Genomic DNA, 17,551 nt, shown 5'->3' on the forward strand with positions numbered 1-17,551 from the left:
GAGAGAGAGAGAGAGAGAGAGAGAGAGAGAGAGAGAGAGGGGAAAACACCTTCACAACACATACCCAATCGCTCGTTAAACATTTGTAACATTTAACTTTTGTCGATTGAAAAAATCTTCATCGACTGTAGAGACCTAAAATAACAAGCAATTATTAATTATTGATTTGACATAATACACACGTTTGATTTTACACATTTGACGTTATACGCACAAAAATACATTTTGTGTAAAAATATAATTATATTTTTTGCGCTGACATCACAATCATTGCATAGTTGAGTGTATAAATTACGTTATTACATTTGTTTATTTGTATTTTCTCTTTACGAGCTTTTTAATATAACAGCTCAGTTATTATATGCTATAGTGAGATATGCCTCTTCTAAGTTTCAAGGTCAGTGGAATTCGCGTGGGTGAGCACAACACCCTGACCGATCCTGATTGTGAGAATGGCTACTGCGCGAAACCGGTGCAAGATTTTCTGCCGGAAACGATAATTATCCATGAAGATTACGATAAGCCGTTGTATAGAAATGACATAGCTATTATACGGCTAAATAAACCAGCAATTTATAACGGTAAGTGCTACTTTATTCGCGAGAAATTTTCATCCATTGGTCTTAATTAGCAGTAAGAAGATGTATAACAATCTCTCCGATCAAGTCTCCGGTGATCTTTGATCTGTTGAAGCAGATAAAATCCCCGCGTATTATTTCGATGAACAGGTTAGGGGCTTTCTCTAGTTTGTGCGGTTATGATCGACGTCAGTTGTCGGTTTCCCGAAAGTAAATTAATTTTTTGTTGTAATATGCAGAACACGTGAGGCCGATATGCATGATGAGTGGTCAACTCCTGACGAAGGACTTTGTTGGCGAGATGGCGGAAGTCGCTGGTTGGGGGATATACGATATCAGTAAGGCATTTTCACGGATGTCTGTGTATTAATAGCAAGAGTCATATTTCCTGTTTAAATACCATATTCGTTATTACCCTTGCAATGAAAATAGTGCGAGAATAGCATCAGCTTAAAAGCACGAACGGACTTTAATGAATCGCGAAGCAGCTTGCTCTTTTCGTTAATTTCTCTTCCGATTATTATAGAAAGATATTTCTGTGCTGTACGACTCCTCTAGTTAACCCGTTATAAAACTGTCGTTCTGATTACAAGTCGGTTCGTTCAAATCGATTCACAGACGACCCGATGCCCAGCATAATCCTGCAGACGGTGAAACTGCCGATCGTCGATACGAACAGATGCAAGATGTCCTTCAGGAGCTACGCAGACATTGGCGACAAACAGATGTGCGTGGGCGGTGTTCTCGGCGAAGACTCCTGCGGCGGCGACAGCGGCGGGCCTTTGGTGAAAGTGATAAGCCAAGATGGTCCGCCGAGATACTACTTCGTCGGCGTCGTCTCCTTCGGCGCGAAAAATTGTGGTGGCTCCTCGACACCCGCAGTTTATAGCAAGATTACCATGTACACCACGTGGATTCTGGATCACATCTCCGCGTGAGAGAGACCGAGTCGTCTCAGTTGCGCTGAAAACGAGATTATAGTCTGTTTAACGAAATACTATTTGCTGTATCTTGATGAGACTGCGACAGACAGAAGAAAAACTGCTTCTATTTGGGGCTTTAATATAAGCGATCTTTGTTAGAAACATATTCCATGAATACATGGAAAATGTATTCGCAGAATATTTTTAAGTTGTAAATTCAGGAAAACAATGATGCGTTATACATATTTGAGACAAAGATGGTAGTTTAATTTTGGATTTCGTAGAGATAATTAATTAGCAGGACTAGTCGCTAAAATAAAGACCTTCGAACAAAAACTTGCAACTTTTGCAATTACCATACACGATGCTTGCAAATCAAAGATAATCACAGGATTTTCCGTTCCATAGTTCCATATCTCATTCATTTGCAGAGATAATTATTCTGCAACCATAAAAATCAGAGTCATGAGAAATTGCCTGATCTCTCACGAGAATTCCCCATGTGTAATGATCGAAGCCACGTTCGCAATCATTCGGTTTTCTCGTGAAAGCAATTAATTTAGCTACGCGTACACGTGGGAATTAATTAAACGTTCTACTTTCATTGAATTATCTGAATTTAATTAGATCCGTTGAAATTCCTCCGCAGTCATTTCCTCGTGGAAGCGCGAGACCGCAATACCAGTTTTATCCGCCGGATTCGTCATATGTAACGCATTCACTCGGGGAAGTCAGGGTGTTTCCATTTGTTTCGCTAGATCTGCAGTACGTCAAGTATGAACGCGCAATATCACTAATCTTGTTTTTCTCTGTCTGTCAATTGAATCATTTTATGCGGAAACACGCCAGAGCGACCGATCACTCGTTTTTTCATAATTTTAACGAGATCGAATGCAAAATAATAGAAACTGTACGCGTTATACCGAGAAACGAGAGAACCGCAGTGACCAAAACCACGATGGTTTCGCGATATATCTTTTCTGTTTATCTCTTCAGACATGAAGACACACACACACACGCGAACACGCATCCACAGAGACGCATTCTGCGTAATAAAGCACGTTAGAAAGGAAAAAAATCACATTAAACTTTAATTATAAGTAATGTAGAGCTTTTAAGTAATGGAGAACCTATAATTATTACGGACCATTCTTATGCAAACATCCAAGGAAGGCGCGATTATTTACAATTTATTTAGATATCTCTTCAACTGTGATCGAGACTGTGATCTCGATTCTATTCACTTAATTTTTTTTATTTTTGATGATAGAATCGATATGACGTCAAGACACTTTCTATGAATTCTCAATCCGTTGTTAATATCATGACATCGTCATGGACAACGCGATCCTTAAGAACAGGTTCTTCAAATCACATCATCATGAAAGGAAGGAGGAAAACTCTGCGAAAAGAGCGTACCTGAACAGTGACGCATTGCGATCATCTGGAACCCCTACGAGTTTCCGTGTCTCTTGAGAAATACCTCGTATTTATTTTACGTCAAATTCACGAAAAACTAATAAATAAAAAACAATATACACAATGACCGATGATAATCGGTTACGATGATAATCGTAATTCATATGAATATAAAAAGCTACACGAGTTTTATACTAGATCGTACAGGATTATACAAGGAAAAGCAAAGCTAGTTTATCTCTTTGTGTAAATCTACGATTTTTAAATAATTATACGAGTCTAAACACTAGTTGTTGACATCAGAAGCGGAAAAGAGAAAAGACCAGTAAACAAACCAGGAGCGCACTGATCGTAAACTCACTGGGGAAATCCCAATGGGCCAGCGTAATGTCGAATCGACATCAATAACATCAATCGAATCTTCGAATGACATCAGTTACCCTCAAATATATTCCATCGGTTACTATGATCTAATTTGAATGAAGAAATTACAATGTCTGAAAATAGAAATCTTAACAAGTTTTTAATATGATGTAGAATAATTCTCAAAGAAAAAAAGAACACGCGTCTTTTACCTCCTTTCGCGAAATATATGATCCTGACGATAGGAATATGAATCTTTCCTGGTAATCATTTCCCCGATCAGTCCGTCCCTGCTAATTAGCCAGCGACAAGTTCGCGACGATGGAGGGGATAGTTGTTGACCCTGGTATTGGTAATTCTTCCTATCATGGACACCACTGTCAGTCGATGTCCTGGTCTTAAGAGCGACGGCCATAAAACAGTGGAAGCTGCGGAAATCAAGCGAGTTCTTAGAGAAGATTGACTATCAAAGTGACTGATCGCTTCACGGTCTTCAATTGGCTACTTGTTGAATAATTAGTATCGAAGATGTCTCGTTCGACCTTCTTGATGATTTTCAAGTTTCTAGCGTTGCTGATCGTCAGCATCGATGCACGTAAGTGATAAAACTTTTAAAATACGCACACAAGTATCAGTTAACGTGCATGAGTGTTGGATTAGCGATTAGCTCCAACAGCGATTTATTAAGATCTACTTATCTTTACACACAGTTGTTTTCTCTCTCTCTTCTATATTGTGGATTATCTCTGGATGAGATATGACTTCTCTGATAAATTTTTATATAATCATTCGTGCTCCTGAAATCCAGTTGCTATTCAGAAGTTATGCTAATCTTCTAAAGAGTCTTCTGTTTTTTACATCATTTAAATTTATATGTTGTTCAGAATGGCTTGGGTTTTTGGAGAGAATATCGATGGAGTTGACTCATCAAGGTTGTTGATTCAAATTAGTTTATTGTAAATAAAGAACGAAGAACAAGAATATATTTACTAGAAACTAGAGTTGTCTGTAGTTATTTTGTAATTTTATACATATTACAAGAGAAAAAACAAGTATAATTTGTGTCAATGTAGCATATACATGCACAATCGCTAATCACACACATACATCTAAAGTTTTGATCTAATCATAACATTCTCATATTCAGTTTCAATAATCGATAAGTCGCTGCAATTATTCAAATTTACGACATTATTAGTTATCTGTTTATGACGCGCTTCTGCGGAAACTAAAGTCAGGTACCAGTCTTCCATCGCGTCTCTCGAGTTGTACGTTGTATTATTTACGTTACGTCATCAAATTAATGACCAGTACTAGAAATAACGAACAGATGTAGTCACTACGCGCGATGGAAAAAGATACGTTGGATTGTCTTTGTTCAAGTATGCGTATCGCGTCGCTTTGGGATTCACAAATTGTTTCTAACATGTAAAGATAAAGCTAATTCCTGGTGCATAGCATTCGAAATACTGTTAGAAAAAAATGGCAAAAAATTACATATAAACTCGATATTATAATAAAAAAAAAAGATTTCCTTGTTAAAAAAGTCAAGGTTGCAATAATATTCCACTAAATGTAAATCTCCCGTTCTTTTTTTTCTCATAGAATACCAGCGAAACGGTCAACGAGGATGCGTGGTAAACAATCAACAGGGTACATGCATACTCGCGCGCGATTGTCCGATGGTGGCAACCATCCTGCAGCAATCTCGTGAGCAGGCCATCTCCTATCTGAGACAGAACCACTGCGGTTTCGAAGGCTCGAATCCGTTGGTGTGCTGCATTACTGATAGTAATACGAACGTTAACACTCGTCCGAGCGGCACCGAGACGAACCCTGGTACACCATCGAATCCACCTCCGTCGCAGAATGGTGAAAACCTTGCCATGATCAACCTAGCCAGTAATCCTCATTTGCCAAGCGTCTGTGGCCGTGATCTGTCGCAGAGGATCTACGGCGGTGAGCGTACCGAGCTCGATGAGTTCCCCTGGATGGCGCTCTTGGAATATCAGAAACGTGAGTAGGCTTTAGATACTACCTCCGATATTTTAACAACGAATATAAGATACTTATAGTTGTTCCCGCTAACTGTTTAGATCTGTTCTACTAACTGTATAGTTTTCTTCATGCATCTATTCCGACCGATTTAATTACAGCTAACGGTAGAACGACGGCGTGCGGTGGCGTGCTCATCAGCAAGCGCTACATTCTCACCGCTGCTCATTGTATCAAAGGCAAGGATCTGCCGCCCAGTTGGAGTTTGACCAGCGTTCGCCTCGGCGAGTACGACACCGAGTCCGAGAACGATTGCGTCAAGGACAGCGAGAAAACCACGTACTGTTCCGACGATCCCATCTCCATAGGTGTCGAGGAGCAAATCGCTCACGAGGACTATCGGCCGTTGTCTAGGGATCAGAGTAATGATATCGCGCTGCTGCGTCTCAGCCACGATGTGCCGTTCACCAAGTTCATCAAGCCTATCTGCTTGCCGACCAACTCATCTATTGGCAACAAACTTTTCGTGGCCGGCTGGGGCAAGACGGAGACGCGCTCATCTTCCAATATCAAGTTGAAATTATCTTTGCCACTGACGTCTAAGGAAGAGTGTGAACAGACCTACGGTGTCGCAGGCGTCAGACTGGGATCCGGGCAGATCTGCGCGGGTGGTCAGCGCGGCAAAGACTCGTGCAGAGGCGACTCGGGTGGTCCTTTGATGGCCGTCGAGAGAATGGTCGATGGGACCGGCAGGTGGACTGCTGTAGGCGTAGTATCCTTCGGTCCGTCACCTTGCGGCATGGAGGGCTGGCCCGGCGTGTACACCAAAGTCGTCCAGTTCGTTCCCTGGATTCTTAGTAAAATAAGAGCGTAAAGCAGAACATTTATTAATGAATATTATATACGTAAAAAGAATGTGATTTGTGAAGAAAGTCATTTGTTAATGTTGTCCAATTCTCACAAGAAACCAACAATGTATGTTGTGCGAAATGTATTTTAAGTATGTAAATGTATTTTAAGTCTGAGAAACGTTGCATCTTTTGCAGAAATAATTATTTTTATTGATATTTTATAAGTCTTCCCCCATGAATATACTCATGAATATACTGTAAATTGCATATTAATTATATAATCATACATATTTGAGACACATGAGAAGTGTGCAGAACTAAAGAGATATTGCTCATATCTTACCTGCATTTACAATGATATATTTTCTAATAATACTTTTAAACATTTTTAGCGAAATGAATTTTATTCAAATATAAAAGTGCGATTGATTGTACTTTTCTATTTGAAATATTGAACGCAAATTAATTGTCAAGTTAATATTGCGAAAAATGTTATCTTACAAAATTATCAGCGTGTAAATACTAAGTATTCTTTTTAAAACTAGCGGTTTTAAGAAATAAAAAATCTATTCCAAAAATCTACTCTATAATTTTTATTTTATATATATATATATATCATTTTGTTTCCATATATAACGGATATATTTTATATCTATTATTATACCATATTCATTTTCTTCCCATTATCATCTATCTTCTCTTTATCCTTGTTATCATGGTGTGATGCAATTTTTGAAAAATGTTACGTAAATACTTATCGTCTGTAAAACATAGTATAAAACATTGCAGCGGTATTTTGTAACTTCTTTTACTTTTCCAATTCTTATAAAATGATTGTTTACCACTTCCTGGTAATATTGTCTTTTTCTGAAAATAACATCGAATTGCAAATGATGTTATCACGCGAAGTTGAATAATAGACGGATCTTGAAAATATGTTTGATCTTTGAATCGTTATTTGCTCTCAGGGTTATCATCGTACGCCGGAAATTGATCTCGACGGTGCTATCGCAGCGATTTCAATTTCACGGCATTTCAGAACCATCGTCGCGACGACACATCCAACATTTAATTGTGCCTTGATGTCAATAATAGATAATTAGAAATGCATAGTTTAGATAGTAGTGTTGAATTATATAATAAAGCTTTAATATAGAGTTTTTCCCCGCTTGTTGACAAATTTCAAAATATCGTTAACATAAATAATGAATGTAAGATTAAAAGAACAAAAAAATTTGTGGACGATTGTGTGACGATTTTTCTATTGAGGGCGGTAGATTTGGTGGAACGTATTGATGTTTTCTTATAACTATCCTACAAATTAATGACGACTATCGCACATAATATGATAAATACTATACGCATAACAACATTATCTAAAGAATTCTTGGAGAAGATATAACGCGTATGACGTCGATGTCAATCAGTTATTTTATGCGAGATCTCAACTCGCAAAGTAATTTCACAAATGATTTCAAAATTAATCCTTAGTCAAGTCGTGTTCTCAATTGGATTATCAATCGTAAATAGTTATTTTTTAATTTAAGTAGAACGATAAGGACAATGTAAGCGAAGTGAATTTCTTCTGTAAAAAAGCTGACTAGTGTATTTCCGACTTTCATGAAATGACGCAAATCGCAAACCGCAACTAAGCACTCCGTGCTTAGCATTCCAACTAATGGTCGGTTTATCACAACGAATTCACGATCATCACCGCGATTTCCCCTACTACTTGACTGGATCCGACAATTTATTAAGCTCCACAGGTAGCGGAGGGACTAGTTGGTAGCCAACTTGCGGACGACCGATCAGTACTGGACAAGCCTGGTATTGGTCTGGAGCTTGGCTTTATAACAAATCGGTGCTGAACGCGACTATTGGTTTTTACGAGAGTGTGAGTTCTCCATTTCAAACGCATTAGTCGGCGATAACCTTCGGGGCGAAACGCGCTGACTCTTTCTAATTAGTGACAGAGAAAAATAAGGAGAAAACTAGAGAAGAAGAGAAGAAAATCTACGTGAAACGTATTTCGAGACTAGTGAAGGACTACACACAGTGATACCAGAAATAATCATGAAGTCCATTAGTCTGCTCTTCCTGTTCTTTATTCTAAGGATAATCAATGCGCGTGAGTAATTTCAATTCTGTTTCTTGAATTTTACATCAATTCGATTGTTCGTTCATATCAATTCATATTGATTTCGATTTAGATTGACACAACTTATTTCTTATAAAAAATGCTTATATGATTTTATTTTATGTTCGTATCGAGATGAAGCTTTCCTTTGTCTTAAACTATTTCATGGAAACGTATCTGATAATACGTTCCTTGAGAATTTTTTACGCTACATCACGAAACGCAATAAAATGCATTCGGACATTTTGATAAATGTTGTAACAATTATTTACCGTTGCAGAGAATACGTGTGCAGATAAACGTGCCGTTTGCATAAGTATTCGCGATTGTCCGTCCTTGATTGAAATCTTAAGAGGTCCGAGACCGCTACCGAAGGAAACGTTGGAAACCCTCAGGAATGCGCAATGCGGTTTTGAAGGAAATTATCCAATGGTCTGTTGTATTAATCAGGTAATTGCTCCACTGAATTGTCTAAGCTAAATTTAACGAGAACATTTGTAAATAAGAATATTATTTTAAGGTAAACGGCTGAGATGCAAAAAAAGAAAAATAGAAAATAAGAAAATACAAACTATAAAACCATAAAATCATTACCATAAAACTATAAAAAATATAAAACCATAAAAAATTTAAACTTAAAAATCATAAAAATAGAATTTTGAAAGGGAAAAAATATGTTCATGGGAAGTATTTCTAAAACATATATTTCAAATGAATTATTATGACTTTCTATCAAGACCTATAGATTTTTATATTTTTTCTCTTAAATTGTTATTTTCCTAAATGAACTCATGTTGGAGTATTACAGATGGATTTTCACAGAAATTCATGTCTTCATGAGACTTTCTTTCTTTTGTTCTTCATGAATGTTTATATATCAAATTAAACATACTTAGTAAGCAAAAAATTATTGAAAGAACATTATTACAATAATATTTAATAACATATAACATTTTCTAATATATAGTTTTTAACGTTGTATCAATATCACCATGAATATCGGCACTTAAATGTTTCTAAAATATTTTTGCAATATTTAAAGAGATCATATTATTCTCGACAATATTTTTGAAATATTTTTAAAATATTAAGCGAAAACACGTTCAAAAAATATATATACAATCAATATTTCAAGATGTTGGTTTAATGTTTTTTGTTTATTGAATACATACCGTTCTCACGTTGTTCATATGCGTGATGATCCGTTGTGGATACATCGTCACAGTTCGCTTGATATTCGTCTAAAATAACAGGGAACAGGTTTCTCTGGCCGTTCACATCCACTTTCCGCTTCATCTTTATTCCGCTGTATTCGCCGGATTCCTAAGTTTCAAGTTGAGATCTGAAATACATAGGAAATTTCGTCCATATCGTATATAAAACTATATAATCATAATAATGAAATTAAAGAGATCGCAATAAGAATTTTTTCATTTTAATCTTGAAGAAAAATATATTCTCTGAAGAAATCAGCGCATTTGAATGTGCTGTTTCAATTTAATAATGGTCCATGCATTTTGCAAATGAATTTTCCTAATTTCGACTAAGTGCAACGATAATATCGGCATTCGTTACAACTCCTAGAATTATATAATTATCAAATGATAATGATGTAGCTTGCAAATATGTTGACGCGATACATGCCAAGATGTGTTACGTAAAAGTATATACCGTGAATATGTATTTTCTATACGAGAAAAAACTGAATTTTATGTTGCATAAAATATTTTTCGCAGAATACGGAGCCGGTGACAACAAACCCAGTACCAACTCCGACGACGGACACGATGGTACAAGCGAGTGTTCCCGATCCTCCGAATGTGGTCAATCATCCGAATTTGCGTCTTCTGAATCACCAAGTGTGCGGACACATAACCCAGGAAAAATTAATCGGCGGCAACAAAACGGGCGTCATCGAATATCCGTGGATGGCACTCATTGCATACGAGACTGGAAGAGGACCAGAATTCCGTTGTGGCGGCACGGTTATTTCCCAGCGGTATATCCTTACAGCCGCTCATTGCGTCACAACATTACCCGGTGGTAAGAAAAACACACAATGACTTTAAACAATACAAAGGTTTAAAAGGTACAATCATTTACAAAGAAAAAAAAAAGAATTTAACACACTCTTTCAGAAGCATTTTTTAACTCTTTGTGATTTTTTCCCATTTTTTCTTTCAAACGTTTACGAAAAATGAATACTCTTTACAAACAGTTACAAATTACAATTAGAATAAATACACAAATTACAATTACAAACAGTTGTCTTGCTTCTTGTAAAAAGTAACTTTATATATAATCATATTTCAGACCTTACGCTAATAGGAGTCAGAGTGGGTGATCACGACATAAGCAAAGAGCGCGACTGCGACAGGGACAAAAATGGACTCGAGATCCTGTGCGCTGAGAAATATCAAGATTTTGGCATCGAGAGTGTCCATTTTCATCCTGAATATACGAGAACGAAGTTGCAAAATGATATTGCGCTCATTAGGCTGAATAGCAGCGTGGATTTCAGGCCTTTCAACGCCAGACCCATTTGTTTACCCTTCGGCAGCGCGACGAGACTAAGTCAGAAAAGGGTAATATACTTTCTTAGTACATGATTTTTCCATTTAATATTCTTGATTATAAAATAGTATAAATAAGAGTTAAAACTTACACAATTATGCCTCTTCGAGTCGAAGACTTTTAGTGTGACTTCAGATATCTCTTGGTAAGGATATCTCTTGGTAAGGATATCTCTTGGTAAAGATATCTCTTGGTTAGGATTTCTCCTCAGTAATTTTGTCCTTTTCGAAATTCCAGTAAACAATAACAATAACATCGCATCAAAGTTATAATCCCCCAATAAACTATGTTTACTGGGTACGATTTTTTTTTAGAGAAGACAGTTGCTTTTTTGGCTCTCTCGTTTCAAACCATTGTTTCTGATCGCAGGCTATAGTGACAGGCTGGGGTGCAACAGAATTTGGTCCGCGTAGCCAGGACCTCCTGCAGATAAAGTTGCCATTGATGACTAACGAGCAATGCGCTGAAGTCTACAAGAACACTGTGGAAATTTGGTACAAGCAAATGTGTGCCGGTGGCATGGACATGGTAGACTCTTGCGCGGGTGATAGCGGAGGACCTCTTCAAGCTCCTTCTATATATAATGCTCCAAATGTGAACAATAAGGTGCGTATCGTTCAGTACGGTGTGGTCAGCTATGGTCTGAAACAGTGCGGTACCGCTGGTTTCCCTGGAGTATACACCAGAGTCAGCTACTATATGGACTGGATCCTGAACACTATAAGAGTTTAGAGTACATAGTGTCGCTGAAACTTCGCGGAAGAATGTATCTTCTGCTGTATTTCATGACACGCTCTTGACAGTGAACGATGTCTGCGAACTGCAATGAAGACTTAGATCTACGTAGAGTTCGTAACTTATAGAGTACATAGTTTAATAGAATCGATAGACAACATTGATCTCGAAAGATTCCGCAGGAGTAGCCTCAATGACCGACTGAACAACTCAATGTCCAGAAAAGTAGTTCATGAGCTTTCTATGTTAGCAAAAAATTTTCTGGATGATTAATTATTATTATTTCTTTTTAGACTGAAATGTCTTTTTGTCAGTGCCTTGTCTAATCTATATTTTATTAGACGGCACAATCTCGCGGTATCTGTACGTTACGATTAGTTTAATTTAATTTCAATTGTTTCATTGCATTTTTAAGAGTGTGTTAAGTATGTTTCATCATGGATAAAAAAAGAGATCGCGTTCTCTGTTTGTCAGAGTGTAATAAATATTTTATTCTTGTGCTGCTTTGATGTATGGATTACGACTTATGTATGACATGTCATGTTGTTTGTACCCTTTATTACAATATATCAATTTTTTATGAAAAGGATATTCATTTAAAAGTTTCATAAAATTAATTTTTGCCACTCACGATTATACGAGATTTCCCGAAGTCCACAGTGTTTCCTTTATAAATTAATATTATATATAGTTTTACTCTATATTAAAATTTTTTCATGTTACTTCTAAAAGTTACAAAAATATTTAAAAATATTTTTAAAAAGTATTGTAAAAAATTGTAGAAAAAAATGTCCAATAGAATTTTGATTAAGGATTTTCCTGTGCATTAAGGATAATCCTGTGCATTTATTAGAGAACATATTCGGTTAAAAAAAAAATTTGACGTAAAATGTCATAATAAATAAAAATACCGCTACAATTCACTCTCCGGCGATATCGTTGTCGTCGCTCTGCAATACATCCTCACGTTCGTCACTGCGAGATCGCTCGTCGCTGGATGATTTCTCATCGTTAAGATCTTCAATCAGTTCTGCCGTTTCATTAATCGATACCTTCAGCGGACCACGATCCGCCTTCTTCTTCGACATCGAGACTTCTGATTTAGTCGCCGATTTATCAGAACTTCGTGACGCGGACGACGACTTTGACGACTGGCTTGAGGACACAAGAGTTCCGGAAGAGCTAGTCAACGATCCGGAATTCGGTCTGTAGTTACTCACGAAACTCAGATACGAATCCAGGCTGCTCGACGTAGGTCTTTTCGGCGGCTTCTTCTTCTTCTTTTTCCGATAGACACTCTTCGGCGAAGTTTTCTGCTGCATTTTCGCGAGTGACTGGAAGCTCTACAAAGTTCATCACATTAGGGGACGCGAGATTTGCATAAAATATATCTGAAAAATCTGTGCAATTTTCACAGATATGCATAACTCTAAGCGGGCAAAGTTAACGAAACAATACCTGAGAATGTCGTTCAAAGAGGGTAGGTATTTGCGTCACGCGATCTAACATTATCTCCATCTGAAGACGATGACGTTCAGCCTGTTCTCGCGCCTCATCGCGACGAAGAGACGCTCGCAAGTCCAAGTCCCTCTCGTGATCGTGCCTTGTTTTTTTTAGCGAAATTACATGAACAATTATATGTAACAATGAGAAAGACAAGTACTTAGACTTTTAGATTCTGACTTTGCGTACCTCGCAGCCGATCTCAAAGCCCTCCACGCGGGCTTACGACCGATCAACGTCTCTCTGATCTTCAGCATTTGTTCCCGCCGCTTCTCTTCCATTCGCTCCCGTATCTCGTGCTCCAATTTCTCTCTACGACGAATTTGCGGTCGTGATTTACGCATATAAAAATCTTTCTAATTAAAGCGATTAAAAATGTCTGGCTGTGTTTGTCTAATTCTTCAAATAAAGAACGTCTCTTCTGAAAAATTTATATCTTCATTATATTAAATGGTATATTTATCTTTTGTAAATAGAGTAAATAGCTCCAAATCGTCGATCGTATTAAAAAAATTTCTTCTATATATGACATTCGAAATACAACTTCTAAAAATTTCTTCTATATATGACTTCGAAATACAACTTCTAATTTCTTAATTATTTTTAGAATATTTTAGAGAGAGAAGCACTGATAGTTTCGAGTCGCCCAGTAATTTTTTAATTAAATAATGAAGTACCGTGAGGCCTGACATCTCAGAATCGCAGCTAGATTGCTTCCGTGTGAGGACAACATAGAGATCGCGGATCTGGCCCTGTCGGACATCGCGGGAGTGTCAATGTGTCGTGAATATTCGCTGTTATCTACGGCGAGCTCGTCGTCGTCGTCCTTCTTCGATGTGTCTTGCAAATGCGCACACGCGGACTTGACTCGTTCGCGTCTCGCCATAGACGGCGGCAAGGAAGAGGACTTCAACAGCTCGGCAGCCCTTATTCTTTTCTTGAGCTGCCTGGAATCGCGCACGACTCACGCTTAGATTAATCATTTTAAACGCAACTTCTAATTAGTCTACGACGATTGATACAACTTTGATGTCTTCGTGATATTGATGCTAAAAAAGCATAAAGATGCACATGCAAATGTCGATTTAAATTATTCGAAAATAACATACAAAAAACACAGTTCAAGGCAAGGCTGACCTGTAATATTCGTCCTCGAGCATGCGATCGTAAATTTCAGTATCAAACAGGTTTCTTGGTACCGGTTTGGCCTTGAAGCGCGAGCTTGCGCGGCTGCTTTTGCCGCCGAGTTCAGGACTGGACCTCGCCAAAGATCGCCAAGCACGGCGATCGCACTCTAACTTAAAAGGTCGCACTTGGGACAACAAGTTTAGCATGCTCTCCTCGCGCACAATGCGACTTCTGAAAATATACAAAAAAACAAAATAGTTATAACTTAATATGATCGCTACCATGGTTTATTTAAAGGACTTTCCTCATAGCCCATCGCGCATTACTTTATTATTTTCTTTTACATAAGTATAAAACAGACTTAGTTTGATAATGTGGACATAAATAAAAAAATGTTTGTTGTCACACATATGTGACGCCGGTCTCTAGTGAGAGATCGTTGCGTCACAAATATGTAATGTTATTAGCGAACATATTAAGGTTCCAGTGGATTTTTATCACACGAGATATTTTGAGAAACGGAATAATTAGTAAATTGTACACCAAAACAGAATAATTAATTAAGTAATAGTAATAATATAACTGAATTTACAAAGCTATAGGCGAACATAAAATATAAGATTTATTCTCCTTTAGATTACAAAAGTGAAAAAATTGCATAGATAATAAATTTACCGTTCTTCCTTTTCAGCCATTAATTTATCGTAAAGCGGTATCTTGGACGTGATAGGAATTGGTCTGACTCGTCGTTTCTTCGAAGGACTTTTTTTCTCGTTATCTTGATTCGTATGCATGGCCGTCTCAACTTCCGTCATGTACTTTTCCGCCTCTTCTCTGAAACAGACGTAAGTCTGTTTAAGACATGCGTAATTAAGACACGCAAACAGGAAATCAGTAATGTAACATTTAGATATCCTTTAGAAGCTTTATTATTCATTTATGCGTATGTACCTCAGTGTGAAATTGAACGGCTTCGGCACCGTAGGATGCCATTCTTTTGAGTTGTTAGGCGGCAAACTCTTGGTTTCTATACTATCCTCGCCATCGCTGTTTAAACTGTCATTGCTCTTCGACTCGCTCCATGTACTCCAACTCTTGTTAGCCGAATATATTTCCTTGTTGCGCATCGTCTTCGTCTCCTTGTCTTTGTCCCTACATCTGAAAGTAGCGTCAGATGTCTGTAGAGGACAGTGTATGTTTGTAGGACTAAATTACAAAATTATCGAAATACTATGAGAATTAAGGCTTGCTGACTTATTTTGATTCATGACATCAGAAGTGAAGAATATGTCCAAAATTCTTACACAAAATATATCGAAATAAAAAGATATATCCAAAAGATGACATACGGATTAGTATATGTTAGTAAGATGACATACGATTAAGTATATCTCTTAAATACTCCGAACACTTTCCTTTTGTTCTAACAATCAATAAATAACCGTAAAATTAATATAATTAAATAATGAGAAAATGTAGGTTGAAAAGGAAGATTATATATCATGTTAATTTTACGGTTATTTATATTGATTGTTAGAACAAAAGGAAAATATTATTGGTATATTTTTGAGGTATGTTTAATTGATCACAAATGTCATTTTTTTTATATATCTTTTTATTTTGAGGTACTTTATAAGAATTTTGAGCATGCATTTCCTTGCTTCTGACATCATAAATCAAGAGAGCCACAGCGAGACCAGGAGTTTTAATATATAAATAGCCGTGTCATCTCTATCTTTTTCATTATCAATACATTACCTATATGTCAGCAGATCTTGATCCTCGGCGAGACCAGCGAAGGTGCCGGAAGGGAACAGTATTGGACTGTTGGTCCTGGACTCTTCCAGGTAGCACTTCTTGCCGTTCAACTTGAGATCGCCAACGTCCGGCTTGTCTTTCGATCTCGAGCTGTCGTTTCTCGAGATCGACAATCGTGATGGCGGGTTGTCTACGATGGCGGTATCGTCAAACGAGTTCTTCAGATTTTGCAACAACAATCGCTGTTTCCTCCTCAAGTACTCCACTTTCTGCTTGAACTGCTCATTCGACAGGTGGTGCACCTGCCCGTAGTCCGGTATGCTTTCCAGAAACTCGAGAAAGTTTTCTAGAGTGTCACGCGGGCTCGAAGACTCTGAATTTTCGATAGCGGCTTGCTCGTTCTTTGCAAAGTTGATCTTCTTACCCTTCTCCATTCTTTGACTTCTAGGCACTCGAGGACGCTCATATGAAGGAGTTGGTTGTCGGCTACAAGGATCTACTGGTACTTTGACGCAGGAATGAAAAAAGGACGTGCCTCTGTGTTCCGTCATGTCTCATCTATTAACAGATAATTTTTTTTTAATTTTCATTCATCGTTATTTTCTAGCTAATATTTCGAATTAACTACTAGCAAAGTACCTAAAAAGATATTGTAGATAAAGTATAATAAAACTAAGCTAATATATTATAACTAAGCTACTATATCAGATGCAGTATAATTGGGTCATACAACAGAGTCATACTGCCTATATGATAGTACAGGTAAGTACAATCAGCATAAGTTATAAAGCATGTAGATCGGACTATAACACTAAGATATTGTAAGTACAAGTTATGCAGCTTTGTAATAATCCAGTAAAATTATATCCTTCAAGTATAATTAATACATTGTTATCTCTTAACTTATACTTACAGATACTATCTATTACAAACATATATTTGCAATTGCTTCTTTATCTCATAAAATTAAAAATTGTTTTGTCAAAGAATTTAACATAATTTGAAAGATAAAGAGCTTTTACGAGACTCTATTTATAGATTCGCTGTTAATCACCTTCATTCTTCCAGTGATCAGCCAAGTACGACTCCAACTCGACCCTGAAGCAGAGCTTTTACGGCCAGGTCGAGGTTTCCAGATAACGGCATACTGGTTGCTTTGGGCAGCCGTACTAGCTGCCGACCTACCCGGGAGAATCAATGCAACCTGGCTCTGTGTCGCCGTCGTCATGGTGAAGTCGTGGAAGAGCTAACGCCCTATACAGAAATGAATAGTTGCGTTGCGCGCCAAATATTCGATCGATTCGCTTTCTCAGTTCAAAGTGAAGCTACCCGGTAGTAATTTATCTCAGATATGTACAATAATCTAACCAATTACTCGCATTAAAGAAGGTTATGAGAACTCCAAAATAAAAAAATACTTAACTGTTCGGTCGAGAAACTCATCGATACGAAAAGCGATGCTTCGACTGAATATGCAGTTTTTACCATCCAATAGAGAGTGCATGTAATTTTAATATTTGAATTTTAACTTTGAAGATAGCTCTTTTTTCGTATCGATCGGTCGGTAATCTTGATCGATTGTTGGCT

At 37.4% G+C, this 17,551-nt stretch overlaps 3 protein-coding genes and 1 long non-coding RNA gene across 4 annotated transcripts in view; 3 read left to right on the forward strand and 1 right to left on the reverse strand.

The window, feature by feature from the left end:
- LOC116842715 (CUB and peptidase domain-containing protein 2-like) overlaps nucleotides 1–6,699 on the forward strand; it is a 7,664-nt gene extending 965 nt beyond the window's left edge. Inside the window, exons 4-9 of the mRNA XM_032812311.1 lie at nucleotides 391–581; nucleotides 818–916; nucleotides 1,197–1,513; nucleotides 3,845–3,878; nucleotides 4,889–5,299; nucleotides 5,440–6,699. Coding sequence (XP_032668202.1) covers nucleotides 391–581; nucleotides 818–916; nucleotides 1,197–1,513; nucleotides 3,845–3,878; nucleotides 4,889–5,299; nucleotides 5,440–6,152 — 1,765 coding nt within the window. The 3' untranslated portion in view covers nucleotides 6,153–6,699. The remainder of the gene's footprint in view (nucleotides 1–390; nucleotides 582–817; nucleotides 917–1,196; nucleotides 1,514–3,844; nucleotides 3,879–4,888; nucleotides 5,300–5,439) is intronic.
- Nucleotides 6,700–7,814: 1,115 nt separating this feature from the next.
- LOC116842605 (CLIP domain-containing serine protease 2-like) lies at nucleotides 7,815–12,164 on the forward strand. Its single transcript, XM_032812031.1, has 5 exons — nucleotides 7,815–8,257; nucleotides 8,547–8,716; nucleotides 10,003–10,309; nucleotides 10,580–10,851; nucleotides 11,210–12,164. The coding sequence occupies exons 1-5, from the start codon at nucleotides 8,203–8,205 to the stop codon at nucleotides 11,570–11,572; spliced, it is 1,167 nt and encodes a 388-aa protein (XP_032667922.1). The 5' UTR covers nucleotides 7,815–8,202; the 3' UTR covers nucleotides 11,573–12,164.
- A 95-nt stretch (nucleotides 12,165–12,259) lies between these two features.
- On the reverse strand, nucleotides 12,260–17,163 carry LOC116842604 (protein FAM161A). Its single transcript, XM_032812030.1, has 9 exons — nucleotides 17,019–17,163; nucleotides 15,965–16,522; nucleotides 15,158–15,364; nucleotides 14,882–15,040; nucleotides 14,216–14,437; nucleotides 13,756–14,025; nucleotides 13,268–13,390; nucleotides 13,034–13,178; nucleotides 12,260–12,918 (listed from the first exon to the last, which is right to left on the reverse strand). The coding sequence occupies exons 2-9, from the start codon at nucleotides 16,513–16,515 to the stop codon at nucleotides 12,496–12,498; spliced, it is 2,100 nt and encodes a 699-aa protein (XP_032667921.1). The 5' UTR covers nucleotides 16,516–16,522; nucleotides 17,019–17,163; the 3' UTR covers nucleotides 12,260–12,495.
- Nucleotides 16,170–17,179, forward strand: LOC116842609. The gene is made up of 3 exons (XR_004377748.1): nucleotides 16,170–16,280; nucleotides 16,413–16,726; nucleotides 17,033–17,179. It is a non-coding gene; the product is annotated as an uncharacterized LOC116842609 (long non-coding RNA).
- Nucleotides 17,180–17,551: the final 372 nt, after the last annotated feature.

The sequence above is a fragment of the Odontomachus brunneus genome, unplaced genomic scaffold (assembly GCF_010583005.1).
Source record: "Odontomachus brunneus isolate Ranch 3 - 2012 unplaced genomic scaffold, Obru_v1 Obru_scaffold_026, whole genome shotgun sequence".
In the NCBI taxonomy this organism is placed as follows: Eukaryota; Metazoa; Arthropoda; class Insecta; order Hymenoptera; family Formicidae; genus Odontomachus; species Odontomachus brunneus.

What these genes read in the sequence shown, in the direction of transcription:
- LOC116842605 (XM_032812031.1), top strand. Translation starts at nt 8,203, where the DNA reads ATGAAGTCCATTAGTCTGCTCTTCCTGTTCTTTATTCTAAGGATAATC. An exon ending in TGGTCTGTTGTATTAATCAG is followed by an intron (nt 8,717 to 10,002) that starts GTAATTGCTCCA and finishes TATTTTTCGCAG; the next exon opens with AATACGGAGCCGGTGACAAC. An exon ending in CGAGACTAAGTCAGAAAAGG is followed by an intron (nt 10,852 to 11,209) that starts GTAATATACTTT and finishes TTCTGATCGCAG; the next exon opens with GCTATAGTGACAGGCTGGGG.
- LOC116842604 (XM_032812030.1), bottom strand. Translation starts at nt 16,515, where the DNA reads ATGACGGAACACAGAGGCACGTCCTTTTTTCATTCCTGCGTCAAAGTA. An exon ending in CAAGATCTGCTGACATATAG is followed by an intron (nt 15,365 to 15,964) that starts GTAATGTATTGA and finishes CGCTACTTTCAG; the next exon opens with ATGTAGGGACAAAGACAAGG. An exon ending in ATGGCTGAAAAGGAAGAACG is followed by an intron (nt 14,438 to 14,881) that starts GTAAATTTATTA and finishes GTATATTTTCAG; the next exon opens with AAGTCGCATTGTGCGCGAGG.